At 39.3% G+C, this 16,396-nt stretch overlaps 1 protein-coding gene across 1 annotated transcript in view; it reads right to left on the minus strand.

The window, feature by feature from the left end:
• Positions 1-16,396, minus strand: part of DCDC1 (doublecortin domain containing 1) — a 66,450-nt gene that overhangs the window by 17,176 nt on the left and 32,878 nt on the right. The window contains 5 exon segments of the mRNA XM_078148871.1: positions 4,197-4,215; positions 4,217-4,299; positions 4,987-5,139; positions 6,699-6,897; positions 10,483-10,686. Coding sequence (XP_078004997.1) covers positions 4,197-4,215; positions 4,217-4,299; positions 4,987-5,139; positions 6,699-6,897; positions 10,483-10,686 — 658 coding nt within the window.

Raw genomic sequence — 16,396 nt, forward strand, 5'->3', positions numbered from 1 at the left:
ATCTCTTTCCAAAAATTCTTTCCTTTGACCACTGTTCCTCTACATGTGCAGTCTCTCTCTATGAGAATGTGATCTATACGAGGGAAAGAATGGCCTGCCTTTCGTATCTATGTCACCAGCTGCTGCTGGCATGTTATAGGGACTTAATACTATTTTTTCCCCTTCATTCATGCCTCCCTCTTCTCAAGGAAATTTCTTTGATTTCCTGAGGGTCTGGCCACTGCAATATGCAAGGGTTCTCACATACTGCATGAAGCATTTAAAGTCATGCACTATTATATAACGCAAGTGATTAGAACCCATCAGGAACTGAAGTGATACCAACTGAGAGGGAGCAGTGCAAGGTACTGAAAAGAGCAAGGGCCTGGTCTCTAAGGGAATTAGACTCAGTGGTCTCTGGCATCTCTTCTGGCTCATAAATCCACAACTCTTAGGATCTATGGCAATTTTTTAGGAAAATGAGATCTCCATGTGTATAGGAAGCATGCATATATAATTGATAGATCTAGTAAGAAAAATAAAATTGATTCAATCAGCCAATGAGCTATAGAAGCAATGCTATTGGTAAAGAGCTTTGGGGGAAAGGGCAGTGATAACAACAAATATGATATATATATACATATATGTTTCATACTAAACGTGTTCTTTTACCCAACTAATCACAAATGAGCATTTATTAATTTATAGCAGGCAAATTGTTACTAGCATCTTTTCAACATAATGCCATTTTATTTATGATGCACTTTAACCACTTATACAGTACACCACTCTAAAGCTATATAGTTAATGACAACAAAAGTGGATTATTTAAGTGGTTGAAGGCCACACACAGAATACACACACTCAGCAACCTGTACGCATTATCTGTTTTTGCCAACTTGTCCTTTGGAAATTGTCGCACTTGAGCTCGCACTCGGCTATCAGAATCTCATGGATGGAAGACAAAAGTGGGGCTCACCCCTGCCATAGACTGCACAAAGAGGCTCCATTTGGGGGAAAAGTTTTCCCAAAGATCTATAATTTCTGATCGTCAGATTACCAATAGGGAAGGCTATGAAAATTGCTCAAATTATTATGGAATACATCAGTTCTGTTTTTCTTATGGAGCCATCTCTCATACTCATATGCGTCTGTTTTGTTGCCTTGATTCAATCTAATTTAAGTCCCTACTTTGCTGAAGTTCCTGTGTTCTGTGCTGGGGATAAAGACAAAAGGAAAAACATTCGCTGCTTTCAATCAATCAAAAAAGATCTATCAAGCACCTACTACGTGCCTGACGCTGTACTAAGCTCTCAAGTACCTTGTATTTCATACACAGAATACAATAGTTACATGGGTCAGTCAATGCCAGGTAGTTTGGGGAAGAAAAAACACTAGTGATTTGGGAATCAATAAAGGCTTCCTATAAATTGTTATAAAATAAATAAAAGTCTTCAAAAGAAGTTAACGTGGATGAAAGAACTCATCACTCCACGATCAACTAGGTGATGAGCCTCTCCAAGCCTAGTTTGGTTCTCAGGTTCTACGTAGTCCAACCACGGTATGGAGGACCTGCTGAACCTTGAAGAAAGACAGACCTTCTAAGGGATAGTGCTGAGAAAGGGGCAGGATAACCCATGCAAATGCATGGAGGTGGGAAATGCAATCCTTAGTTCAGGAAGTAGGTCAGTTTGGCCTAAATAGCTAAGAAGCTGACCATTGGGACTATGATTGATTTTTAAATGCTATTAAGCATCCCCATCCCGACCCCAACCACAACATCAGCATATAAAATAGTAAATGGCAGTTACCTGATGGCATTTTACTCATTCCATTTCTTTCACATCCACTTTCACCCAACAATCAATCCCCTATCTCATACACAGCTCTCATTTTATTAAGTGCTGAACTAGGAGTCGGGAAATGTGGATCTTTGTTCCAAGCTTATGCATCTAGCGTGAACCAGCTCTTTGGGTATATAAAGATGTGTGTTTGCACGTGCTTATAAATTATTGTTATGGTAGCTACTATTTTGTATATGTACATATGAATATTCATGTATTTTCATATAATATATAAATATATCTATGTCAGAGTCTATATTTGTGTATGAAACAGTGTAGGGACAAATCATGGCATAGTAAAGGGATAGAGAAATAAGAAGGGACAAGAGTATTTAGGGAATAGCCAACCAGTCCAGTATCTTTGCCAAGAAAACCTCAAGAAGGGGTCACAAAGAGTCAGACATGACTAAAAAATGACTCAACAACAACAATAACAACAACTGTATATACAGACACGTGTGAGTAGATCAGGGAGCAAGGGTGATGGTTTTTATTCGCAAATGGGAAGGTATAAAGTGTGAACGTGGCTTATATTTTTCGCAGTACAGTGGTTTATAGATTTATCAGAACAGATCAAAATATCAAAATTTGTCAAAATAGATCAATGTGGGTACGCTTTGGAGTATACAGGGGTGGAATCTGGAGAACATTTAAAGTTTGGGGTATAGTTTGGTGGACAGTTCACCAGAGTCATAATAAAGAGGCTTATAAACAGAAAATCTAGTCTCAAATCCTCTGTGCTCTTGGGTGAATCACTTACTTAATCTGTCTGGATCAAATTGTGGCAATGATTTTTCTATGGTCCCTTCTGGTTCTAAATTCTCTGACAATATCACTTAGAGGGGGAGGACTTCCTTCACTTTCAGGAAATCTCCCTAGGGATATATAAATACAACCACCAACTCTAGCACCAGTCTCTAAGACAATGAAAATTAAGCTCAGGGATTAATTTTAGGAAGGCATTCCCTCCCCCAAATGGTATATAAGGTATAAGGAAGAGATTCCACAGTCCCATTTCAGCTAATATAATGTCATCAGTTTAGTGATATAATAATATTCATTAAGGTGGGGCATGGAATACCACTTCCCCCCAAAGTAAATAATAAAGAATTGGACCTATGATTTCATGTCATATCAAGGGAAATTCCAGATGAGGAAATTCTTTCTACTAATGCAGGTCACCACCTTCTCCACAATTTTTTAGAGAGGTGCCTAGAACACTGAGAGATTGTGGCTTGTCCAATGTCACACAGCCAATATGGATCAGTCAGGACTTGAATGAAAGTCTTCCTAACTTTAAAGCTAGAGCTCTCCATGCCGTGCTGCCTCTCCAAGAAAACAATAGCTAGATTAAAGTCAATGGATATGTACAATGGCAGAGTGGGTAGAGGGTTGGCCTCCCAGTTAGAAAGACTAGGGCTCAAGACTGGCCTCTGACATAAAATGACTGTGTAACCTTGAATAAATCAGTTCATTTCCCAAGCCCCCTGGCAACTCTGAGACTGTCAAGATACCAAGAAGGTGATGATCTGCCCTGTTAGAAGGAGGCCGTTTCAAAGGAGCTCCTTACTTTGATGAAGATACAGACTTTGACCCCTAACTGTTGAGAACCCAGAGACACAATCATGAAAAAATGGCATATGCCTTGCCCTCAATGAGCAGAGGGATGAGTCATGCATTGAAAAAGTTTTAAGTTAAAATATCATAAATCCAAAGGAAAGGTCAAAGAGCTACATGAGTTTCAAAGAAGAAGGAATCCCCTTTTGGGGAATCAGTGTGGTCAATGGAGAGAACTCTGGTTATGGAGTCAGAGTGTGAAGAAAATAGTCGGTAGTGATTCTCAGGTTTGAAAGCTCATTGGCTGGGGAAGAGATGATTGCAGAACTTGAGGGAGAAAGAACCTCTGAGGTCATTTAATCCATATACCTCATTTTACAGATTAGGAAACAGGGACCCAGGGAGTTCGAGTCATCTGCCCAAGATCTAGAGAGAATAGCATCAGAAGTAGTATTTGGACCCAGGTTCTTTGGCTAGCTCTCTGATGTAGCCATTGACAGATCTAGGAAAGTCAAGAAGAGGGGCAGATTTCAGGGGGCAGGGGGAAGAAAAGTGGGAGGGAGAAGAGGAACATGCTGAGTTTAGTTTGGGACAGGTTGAGCTTGTAATATGGACAGGGTGTCTGCTATGTGACTATTAAAACAAAATCAATAGTCAAGAAATGTGACATTAGCCATGAGAGTTATACTGCTTTCATAGCTGTGTTTTGTCTATAGTTCATTAGCTAAATACCTATCTAGAGTAAAACATCTATCCGTAAAATGAGGTCATATTCTGAATTAAACAGAACATATTCTGTTTTTTTTTCCTACTAACCTTTTAACTGTCTCATTTTTGTGTTTCATGAATTCCAGATCAGCCAAAATTCTGTCCTTCTTTAGCCAATTCTTTCTTTCAAGTTTTTCTGATCTTTGCAAAGCTGCAATCATAGAAACCCAGGGTCTTTATCTTGAATTCTTTTATCAACAGCAATTTATCACACAAGCCCATAATTTGTAATGCCCCTGGAAGTCCATGAGATAGATCCAATTAGAGACAAGTAATTAAAAGGTGAGGGTCATCAAAAGAAACATCTTTGAAAGATGACACAACTTAAGGCAGGTCCATGTGGAATCAAAGAGGGGAGAAAATAGCACCACTGCTTTATTATAAGGATTTAGCATATGCAAGAGCCATCTTTCATTTCCCACTCCCCAAATCTATTCAGTGGTGATGGAAGCCTGGTTTGGAATCATTTGTTTTTTAAACACCCACCTACTGCCTAAAGGGGGTAATTCTTAAAAATGAAGATGTGCGGACAGCTCTTCCTCGTGGTGAATTAAACTCATTTGTTATTTTGTAATGTATACCATTATTTGCAGCCTTGTACATTGAGAATCTCTTTATCACCTAAATTAGACATTTTCCCAGACAAAACATTCTATCCCTGTAAGAAAAAAAGGCACATCTGGGATATGAAGCCATCCATCCTCTTGCATATATGAATTGATAGACCAAACTATTCATCCTTTGCATAAATGTGGCACTAGGTTGACATGGACACACATTTAATTGATTTTCCATAAAGTAAACTGTGAATTGATTCCCTTTTTTCCCTCTCACTTACCGTCCAGAGGTATAAATGGTTCCCCACATGAAACCCAGACTTCTATAGGATTTTTGAGAATGAGGGCAAGCAAAGAAGTATTGAAAGCATGTAAATGGGCTGACATCATGGTCTGTGGAGATGACTTTATTTCTCCTTGGTCTGGCTTTTTATCTGATAAAGACAACAATAAGTTTATTTCAACTAAAAATTAGAGAAATTTTCTTAATTTTATCTTTTCATCTTTTCTTTTAAAATTGAGAGACATCATAGGAAATTTGTACCAAGAAAAAACATATCAGAAATTTCACACTGTACAAGGTGGTAGGTAAAACAGTCTCATTGTAAATATTATTTCCATAAATACTTTGAAAATCTGCAAGGGAGCAAGCAAATAAGACCCAACCCCCAGTAAGAACTTGCCACTCTTATTCAGGGATTACATACCAATAGGGCAAGATCTTTTGAAGTAGTTTTCTATGATCCATACATAGCCTAACGGCCAATGTCAATTCAGATATAATTGGTTTTATCTGGTGGCTGAATGGAAAAGTCTATATTTATTGCTTCATTCATGATCCATTTTTATTAATAATGCCTATATTCTAGGACATCTATATTTTAGACCAATAGATAAGTATCATCTGTCTATTTATTTATTCATGTATTTATTCATTCATTCATTCATTGCTTATTTATTTATTCATCCATCCATCCATCCATCCATCCAGTCATCCATTCATTTAGTTGGCAATAGGCAGCCACAGAAGATTTTTCAGCCAAGGCATGACACGACCAGATATAGGCATAACAAATTTTATTCTGGTAACAATATGAAAGATGAATTGAAAAGAGTAAACAAAGAGTCAAGGACTGTAGAGCCTATTAAAATAATCCATGGCAGTGGTAATGAGATTCTATATTAGGGTAGAGGCAGTGCGAATAGAGAGGAGGGTAGGGGAGAGATTTGAGAAATATTTCAGAGAAAGTAAATGAAATAATCTGTTTGGTTTGTGACTGATTGACCATAAATGGAACTGTTAAGCCAGTGGACAAGCATTTATTAATCACCTATCATATGCCAGGCAGCTTGGACAGACTTCAGGAGATAGTGGAACACAGAAGGGACTGGCATGCTATGGTCCGTAAAGAGTAAGACACGACTGAATGAATGAACAATAATAAATATGCCAAGCACTGTGCTAAGCTCAGGAGATCCAAAGAAAGACAAAAGACAGTCTTTTTTTCTTGAGGAGCTCATAGTTTAATGGCAGAGACAACACTCAAACTCTTTCTATATAAGTTACATTCACAGTTAATTGGAGGCACTCAACAAAGGGAAGGCACTGGCATTACTAGAAAAATCCTGTTGAAATGGATTTACTCACTCTGTAAATTGCAGCAAGTCACTTCCCCTCTGGGGCTTTCAGCACACTCCATCTTTAACTAAGAGGTTCTAAGAGAGACAATTTCTAAGAACCCTTCCAGCTCTTAAATCCAATGACAATTGCTATGAAACCTAGAATTAAAGAACATTACAGAGGAAAGAGACTTCTGGGTCATCAAGCCCAACTCCATCATTTTTGAGCTGAGGAATTCTGAGGCCCAGAGGGGCTAATGAAGGCACCCTGTTCAGATTCAGCTAGTAAGTAACAGAGCCGAGGCTAGAATGCAAGTCTTCTGACTCAAATTCCAGGGCTAATTCAACTCCACCATATTGGACTTGGACTTACCTTCTGTACTCTGAATCATCATTTCTTTGTTCTCCTCTGAGGACACATATTTTTTTTCTTCAGAGTCTTTGTATTTCAAGGATTCATTCACAGCCCACAAAATTAAATCATTTAGGTTAAGAATGGTGGTACCATCATATGTGTAGAGTCTAGAAGCTGCTCTGGTCAGACTGAGCTGTGTGGTGCATGCTGAAAGAAGCTGGAAAATACACACTGTAAGAATCTAGGCAGTGGGGTAGGAGGTCAGGGATGGTGACTAAATTGTGAAGAACCTCGCTTTTCAGTTTGGTACAGCAACTCATTGAATGCTCAGGAATTCTACTCCAAACTATACCATATTACCTAGTAGTATATGTGTATATATGGATATGGATATGCATATGGATATATGTGTGTATAGATTTTATATATATATGTCTACAAGTGGGCATGTCTATACATATCTATGGGCATATAACATATAACATATGCAGACTACATGCGCACATATGCATGTGTATGTATATATGTATGTAATATGCATGTGTGCATATATTCATGTGTGTATACATGTATAAACACGTGTGGGCTATATGTTGGTGTATGCCTTTATATATACCTATATGCAAATATACATATGTATATATGTGTATATCTACACAATATGCATATACATACATGTAGTCTATAGGGTCCAGTGACATTTGTCTAATCGTACTGTGACAATACCCCCATTTGTTTCGGTAGTAAGTCCCTACACACGTGGGACATTTCAGTACATTTTCTAATCAAGGTATTTCCTTGAAGTGAGTCCTAAAAAATAGCATTCGATGCTGTTCTTCTAATGTAGCTTAGCATTCCTGTAGTACTTCCTATGTACGAACTGCTTTGAAATGAATGATTAGTTAACCTTCACGACCAAGTTGTTGGGGAAATGGATGATAAATGTCATTACCTCCATTTTACAATGGAGAAGGGGGCAGGAGGGTTCAATTGCTTGCCTGAGGCCACAAAACCAGGCAGCGATGGAGCCCAGATGAAGCCCCGTGAACCTTTGGCTCCTCAGCTTTTGTTAGTTCATTGAACACCCATGTCTTCCCAATAAACATTATTTATGTTCAACTATGAAGAGAATTCCTTTACTGTCTCCTCTACTTTTTTTTTTAAGCAAGAAAGAACCTAAAGTCAATTCTTGCCTTGTTTTCTTGTGCTTAGCTCTGGTACTATCCTCTGTATCTAAATGCAAGACTACAGATCACACCTCCCCTGTCTCATTGAGAGAGCCCAGTGAGATCATATAGTTAAAGTACATTACCAGCCCAAAGGACTGCCTAACCCTAAAGTCTCACTTCTGCATCAGTGTGCTGGGCATCTATGGGATGCTCTCTCATCTTCACCTTTTGTTCACAAAATTCCCATGAATTCTGAAAAGGGTGCCATTGATGTGCGGAGAACACAGTCTCTATGGAAAATTAACTGGCCTCTGGTATGATCCAAATTTGATCACACTTGGAAAAGTGTGAAGGGGATTAATTATTACTGAACCCAGAGATGGCAAGTCTTAGTGTGAGACCCAAAGGAGAGAACAAAGCATCAGCCATTAGCTTCCAACAAAAAGGCCTATAAAACCAATCTAATAATATGCTAATTACAGGTGAACTCTGTTTTTCCCCCTATTACTAGTGTTGTTGAAAACACGGGCTCCAGTTTTACTGACATATCTTTACACATATATGGGTGGTCAATTAAATACTGGGTCCCCATTTTGGCTGGATTATTTAGCTCAGAAGAGTTAGCACTCTTTTCTAGAAAAGCCCCCTGATGGGTACAGATGTACAGAGGCACCTTGTAGTAAGGCGAAGGGATGGGTAGAGATTAATACTAAAACCGTACCTGAGCATTGTGCTTTATACTTTACACAGAGTTTCATATAGAAGAGGTTTACTAGGCAAGTACCATGATTACTGGTCTGTTGGTCTATTTTTATTTGAAACAATCTCCATGTGAAAATACACAAAGTGAGTTATAAATATCACCAAAGATATGTATAACAGGAAAAGGAATGGGTGAGTCATGTAGTGAGAATAAAGGACAACACATTTTATTTATTTATGTCTAAATAGTGTGCTCATTAGTACCTAAATAATATCAGAACAGCTAGAAGAAATCCCTTCCCCCAAAAACATTGGGTGACTCCCTTGTACTGGATATACAGGGAGACATGGATGAGAGTCACTGAGGATGCTTGGTAAATGTGGACAGGCTATAACTGGCATTGATGGAGAAAGCAACTATATCAATAAGATCTCAGACTGACCCAAGTACCTTAAACATAGTTTCTGCTTCTCATGGATGGGAATTAACTGAAAGTCCCTTTAAGTGCACAAAACCAATTAGAAAAATGAATGACCAGATTCTTCTACAGAGCATGCCCAGAATGCCCAACCTAACACTCCTCACGCATTATATCTCCACCTATTCTTTAAAGCCTAATTCATATAGCATTTCCTCTGTGAAACATCCTTGATATTGCCATTTCAGTAACAAATACTCCCACCCCAAACCTTAACAGGAACTTTTTTAAACCTCTCTAATTAATTCATTATTTTATATTGTAGTATATGATCATTTTATATTGTAGAAACCTGTAACTATATCTTATGCCCCTAGACTATACGCTCTTTGAGGCCAGGGACCACATCTTCTCTAAATTTCATGTTTTCCCTTAGGGCCAAGAATAGTAGGCACTTAATGTTGAATCAATTAAGTAGTTAATTTATTAGAGGTTCACATCTATTATCTGTTAGGTCTAGCATAGGAATATCTGGAAGTCAGCTGGATCATAGGAGGAGAGATTTAGAACTTAAAGGAACCATTGACATCATAGAATCTAATCCTTAAGTCATACATTTGAGGAAGTGAGATAAATGACTTGCTCAGGTAGCAACTGGCATATCAGAGATTTGAATCCACATTCTCTGACTACAAATCCAGCATCCTTTCCAATGTATAAAGCTACCTTTACTAAGCCATTTTTATTTAGTCTTTTAAATACATATTTAATATTTTTAAATTTATTATATTTATTTTTATTAATTTATTATATTTAATATATTTAATAAGGATAGAATATATATACATATACTGTATTTCTAAGCATACATATATATGTAAAACAACTATCTATCTCTCCAATATCTCTGTTGAGCTTTATAACAACCATATAAAAGTTGATGCTTTAAGATAATCCCAATTTTACAGATAAGAAAACTGAGGCTCAGGGGAGTTTAGTAATTTGCCCAAGGTCACAGAGTTTACAAATGTCAGAGGCAATACTTGACCCCAGGTCTTCCAAGCTCCAAGTCCCACAATCTATCCCCTACAAGACCAGTGTCAAACTCAAAAAGAAATGGGGGCCACTAATTAACACATAAGGATCTTTGTGGGCTGTACATTAGCTTGGTTTTGAAATGTAACATGATTTTTACTTTATTGTATTTTTGTTTGTGTTGTTAAACATTTCTCAGTTTTGATATCTCTGCCCTACAGCACATTGTCCCCACCTCCCTATATTTTAAGCCCCACAAAACAAAACAAAAGCTATCTCTGTTTTCTCATTTTCTTATACCTCTTTGATCAAGGAAATATTTTACATATAGGTAGGAAAGAAAATAGCAATTACATCATTTGCAAGCTCTGGAGTTGGTCAGAGTTTTTTTACCATCCAGGGCCACTACATCTCAAGAAAAAAAAATATCAGAAAGTCTAAGGAAGAACCTAGCATCTGAACAATAAAGTCACTTACCATAGGGAAAGATTGAGCCACAATTAATTTGCCATTGGCAGATCTCGTTCCGTTTTTATGTGTAATTACTTTCACCGGCGTCTGGAGCTTGGTTGCCAAAATATTATGTGATAAAGTTTGCGTGGAGCCTCCTCGTTGAAAAGATAATAGAAGTTCTTCATAATGCTTTGGACTATTTTCATTTTCACAAGAGGTTAAATCACCCTGTAAAACACCATAGAGCATACTGATGACATTTTTATTGCCATAAATTTCCTGAGACGAAATATTTGTTTTGGCATTGTGACCAAACTCTATCTCCACATGGTAAGTGTGTGTGTGTGTGTGTGTGTGTGTGTGTATACATATATATATATACATATATATATATATACATATATATATATGTATATATATATACGTATACACACACACACACACATATATTTGACATCTATGTTTTGCATTGGTTAGTTCACATTCTTGTGAGATTTCTGCATCAAATTAAGTCATTAAATTTTTGACTAACCTAAAGGGCTGCGTGGCTACTCCTGGCATCCTAACATCTCCACGAATCGTAGCACGTAGGGTACTTTGCATCCGCCCCCCCCATCGTTTTTATCAGGGTTCCAAAGTCAAATTCACCAACTATAAAACACCAGGGCTGAAATGACAATGCCCCATCCCATTGAAGCTGGAAGGGTCTTCGGAGATGAATCAACCAGACATCTCATTTTACAGAGGAAGTAACTCAGTTTCAGGGAGATAGTAAACATAAATGTCTTGAGTTCAAAATTCTTGAGCTTGTCTTAGTCTTCCAAATTCCAAACTGTGATGGTGCTGGGTTTCAAGGGACCATAGGGAGCAATCTACTAAAAGCGTAAGCTCTATGAGGACTGGAGTTATGTCTTATCTCCCCCAGGTCTTCTCATGGTGCTCTGTACACAATAGGTGCTTGCTAAATGTTTACTGAATTGAATGACTTTTAAAAGGTAACACATCTGAATGCTGCCAGAACTTTCTCTTCTTTTTAAAACGTATTTAAAAGAGTATCATCTGGTGAAAACCAATCATTTAATAATGTATGGGAAAATTTGTATTGAGACCATCTCAAAGAGATCTTAATGAGAGAGTAATGAAAAGACAGAGATAAATCTTTTCTCATCCCAACATGTTTTTGAAAACACAAACTTCACAATAATGTTTAAAAATGTTTGCATTGTTGTTTAGTCATTTTCAACTGTGTCTAACTCTTAGTGACCCCATTTGGGGTTTTCTTGGCAGAGATACTGGAGCGGTTTGCCATTTCCTTCTCCAGCTCATTTTACAGATGAGGAAACTGAGGTAAATGAGGTTGAGTGACTTGCCCAAGGTCTCAGTTACTAAACGTCTGAGACCAGATTTGAACTCAGGTCCTCCTGACTCCAGGCCCAGAGCACTATCCCCTGCGCCACATAATTGCCCCAAAAGTGTTTCCAAGTGTATGGAGAACAGAGATGTGGTTGTAACTATAAGAATGAATGCTAAATGTTCCAAGTCTCTCCTCTGCTCTTCCAATCTTGAAGTAAAACTCCAAGAAAATTGTTGTGGCCAGTGTTGGTTAGAGGAGCATAATGGGGGTTGAAAGGCATTTCCTCACCCCCAATTAAGGAGCAGGCAAGCCTAGGAGAATGGCTGCTGAAGCAGAATCAAAGATTTCAAAAAGATTGTCTTCTGGTTCCCTGGGTGTGAAGCACAAAAGAGCTAAAATTTCCCTGAACTATAGACCTCCTTCCTCAATTCAAGACACTGGAGTTTACTGGTTTACTTGAATTTGAGAAAGATCATTTGGACAGCTATGTGGAGTTGAAATGAGGAAAGGTAGGGAAACCATTTACAAGATTATTACAATACTCCAGAGGAGAGGAGATCAGGACCTGAACTATAGGGGCTTTGTGAGTGAAAAAAAAAAGGGCAGCCAGGCAAGAGATGTTGTGAAGGTGGGAGGGACAATATTTAGCAATTGATTATATATGAGGGGAGTGAAAGAAAGTAAGGACAGAATGAATCAGGGATTGTGAACCGGGGGGGACTGGAAGAACATGGTGTGCTTGACCAAGTGTGGAAAAGGCATGGGTTTGGGGAGAAGTACATTCAGTTCTGTTCTGGTCATGTTGAGATAGAGATGCCTCTGGGCATCTTCAAAATGTTCATGAGGACATTGGTGATGCAGGACTGTAGATCAGAAGAGAGACGAGGATGCATTCTAGTTTGTGTGACTCATGTTCCTTCTGCTTCTATTGGATAGAAAATTAGGAGAGAGACTGCTCCTATGTATGTGGGAAAAGAGGGTTTTCCCTTTTTATTTTAAAAGTGGGATATTTCCCTTTTATTTGACTATAACAAGACCTTGTTTATATATTTTCATTAAATACCATTTTCTTTGAATTAATGCATCCTCTGTTCTGGCTTAATAAAAGGGGGTAAAAACATTACTAGGGGACTTGTGAGGTGTCACTTTGATTAGATGCTAATCCAAAGCATGCCTTGGATATCAGTTTAGCTTTCAGAGGCCCATGTTTGAGGGAAGCACAGGCTACATTCACACAATACTTTTATTATAACAATTTGTCAGCCTGAAAACAAAACGATCATTATATTAGAATTGCAGAGACACAGACTTTTAGAGAAGGCTGTTTTAGGGAGGATGTTTTTTTTCCTCATTTGTAAAACGGGAAAACTGTGCTTTAAAAAAGGAAGGCAGCTTAGATTCTTAAAATCTAGCCACAGCTCAGATTCTCATAATCTAGCCAATAGCTTAGCAACATTCAGACTCCTTAAGAGTCTGCCCAATATGACGGATGTTCTAATAAGCCTTGTCTTTGGCTGAAAGAAGACTTGGGTCAAATTCTTTTGGGTAGGATCCACGTGTTCTTATTTTGAGGTCCCAGTACCCCTAAACCCCTAAATCTCATCATTTTGGTGGCCCATATGTGGAAACTGCCTAACCTCAATTTCTTCTCTAGCCAAGACTGGAAGATATATAAGCCTCCCCCTCTCCCCTTTCTTGCTCTGCAGTTGGAGTTGCTCTCCAAGCACCAAGGTTTGCAGGTGCTTTTCAGGCAGACAGTTATGAGGCTGTCTTGCACTCGGCCTGAGGCTTTCAGACTCTCGGGCCACTGGGTTGGTTCGAGGCCATGGACCTAGATACACCTTCTGCAGCATAAAGGACAAGGACAGATGTCCTATCCCAAAGTGTATGCCCAATTCTGTCAGTTTTCTCTGCACTAGAGAATTGGGGAAAACTGTAGTTGCTTTCTGGTTCCCTGAGGCTAACTTACTCCCTTCCCTCCACACCTCCGAATCCTCCTTCATGGAGGTTACAGGGAAAAGTTAGAACAGCTGAAAATATCTTGGCAGATTTCGGGGGTTTTGTGATTGATCATTAAGGAGTTTTGAAACTCCTCCTCACAACCCTGGTCACTCCTTTGTCCCACTTCCTTCCCTTGAGTCAAGAGGGTATGTTAACCCCTCTCACAGGAGAAGAGAGTTTCACCCTTTACCCCTCACCTTTGATTTTGCTCTCCCCCACCTGGGAAAGGAAGGAGGGAGGGGCAGCAGCTACAGCCTGGGTCCCCCTGGCAATGGCCTTGGGCCCCAGGGCCTGGAAGCATCACCCAGGTTCAGCACATGCTGCTCAAGGTAAAGAAGCTGACCTCTGAACTTGAACTTGGGTAAGCATGCTTTTTTACATTTGTAGTTTTAATTGTCAATGATGAGATGTTGATTCTCTGTGTTAAGTAATTTGGAAATGAATTTAACAAAATTGAAGCCATCTGTTTGGTAATGGGTTTGTTTCAAGTTTCAAACTGGTGAACTTTTTGTGTCAGTTATGTCAAGCAACTTCTCATACTTTGGTTACCGCTAAAATAATTTGGCTCTTGTTGGTTATTGTTTTAATGTGTAAACTGTTTAAGCTCCTTTGGGTTATGACTTGCTGAGAATTTGCAAGTGTATAGAAATCTCTAATGATTGGCTTTTTACAGCAGGACAAATTTAAGTTTGAGATGTAAATCCTGGAAAAGTTTTTCCTAAGCTGTGATTAGGTAAAAGCTCATAGGATTTTATTTTGAGTTGTCTAATGGATCATAATCTATTGATAATCAATAATCTACCATCTGAAAGAAATGCCACAAGCTACTCAGAGAACATGATACTGGTGGGAAGTCAGCATCAGGAAAAGCCGAGAGGACAATTTTAGACTCAGTCTAAGATGGGATCCTCCTGGCACAGTTTCCCCATTATGTTCCTTTGAAAGGGAACATTACACACCTGGCTATTCCTGAGTCTGGCTATGAGGTGGATTTGATATTGCATGGTTGGAAAACTGAATTATCTGAATCCAAACAGAGCTAAGGATATTTTATCCTCTCAAAGTTGGGCCCTAAATCTAGTCCCTGCTTTATATCTGGGCCCTGCAGTTTTTTTTCTGGCAGATTTGTGTCTTCCAGACTACAGGTCATTTACCTAGAGTTGGTAGCAAAAAGTAGGTACCAGCCAATGTGCCCCCATCGTTCCCTGGATGTGATGAGAGCTAGAGGTTTAGGAGTACTGGAACCCCAAACTCACAACACGTGGATCCGGTCCAAAAGAATTCAACCCAACTCTTCTTTCAGCCAAAGACAAGGTTTATTAAAGATCTGCCACATTAGCCAGACTCTTGAGGAGTCTGAGAGTCTGTGAGGTATCAGCTAGATTCTAAGAATCAGAGCAGTGGCTAGATTTTAGGAATCTGAGCATCTTAATGGAGACAAGATGGACCTCATATATAGAAAGACTATGGGAAGGATCTAGAAGTGGCCAAAGAGTCTGAGGTAATAGAACTCCATGGGTGGCCAAGGGAGAATGGAGCTAGATAGGATAGGGAAATGGTGGGGTAGGGGGTGGGGGTGGGGGTTATCACAGGGAGGTAAGAAAATGGAGGGCCAGGCTAGGTTAAGGGCAACAGAGATTGGGCATAGCCACAAAGAAAGGCCAGTTGACAGGATTATAGCCTCAGGGAAATGCCAGAGATTAGGCCACATGGGAAAGTCCAGGGTTTTTCCTTTTTGGGGTCTAGCTCCCATCCTCATCAGATGCAGCCTGTGCTCAGTTCCAGTCAATCTCCTCTTTGGAACCCCCTTGAAGCAAGGAAGCTCAATGCCCCTTGCCAGCAGGAAGCAGTTTCAGAAGCCGAGACCTTCACCCTTTACCCCAAAAGAATTTGGATCCCATTTGTTTGAGGGGGGAATGATGAGGGTGGGATCTAGACCCCAAAAAGGAAAAACCCTGGACTTTCCCACATGGCCAAATCTCTGGCATTCCCGTGAGGTAATCCCATCCACTGGCCTTTCATTGTGGACCTCCCTATGGCCCTACACCACTTCCCCCCCCCAATCCTATCTAGGCTCCATTCTCCCTTGGCCTTGTGGTCCAGGTCCCAGGAGTTCTATTACCTCATAGACTACTTGGCCACTCCTAGATCCCTCCCATAGTCTTTCTGTATATAAGATCCATCTTGTCTCCATTAAGATGCTTAGATTCTTAAAATTTAGCCACAGCTCGCATTCTTATAATCTAGCCACTGTTTAGATTTTTATAATCTAGCCAATAGTTTACTAACATTCAGACACCTTAAGAGTCTGCCCAATATGATGGATGTTCTAATAAATCTTATCTTTGGCTGAAAAAAAAAAAGAAAGCAAATGACTTGTCCAAGGTCATAACTGAAGGCAGAACCAGAAGAACTAATATCTCTTGATTCTCACTCCAATGCTCTTTCTACTAAAAGCCATGGCACGTTAGTAATATTGCATTTCCTCTCTGACCTCCAATGGCTTGGCCACTTAGAGGAATACCTGTTGGGCTTGTAATCCCCTGCCTCTCTCTCTCTGGCACCAGTTGGGGCTTGTCCTTT

This window comes from Phascolarctos cinereus, unplaced genomic scaffold (genome assembly GCF_003287225.1).
Source record: "Phascolarctos cinereus isolate Bilbo 61053 unplaced genomic scaffold, phaCin_HiC Scaffold_9;HRSCAF=440, whole genome shotgun sequence".
Lineage (NCBI taxonomy): Eukaryota > Metazoa > Chordata > Mammalia > Diprotodontia > Phascolarctidae > Phascolarctos > Phascolarctos cinereus.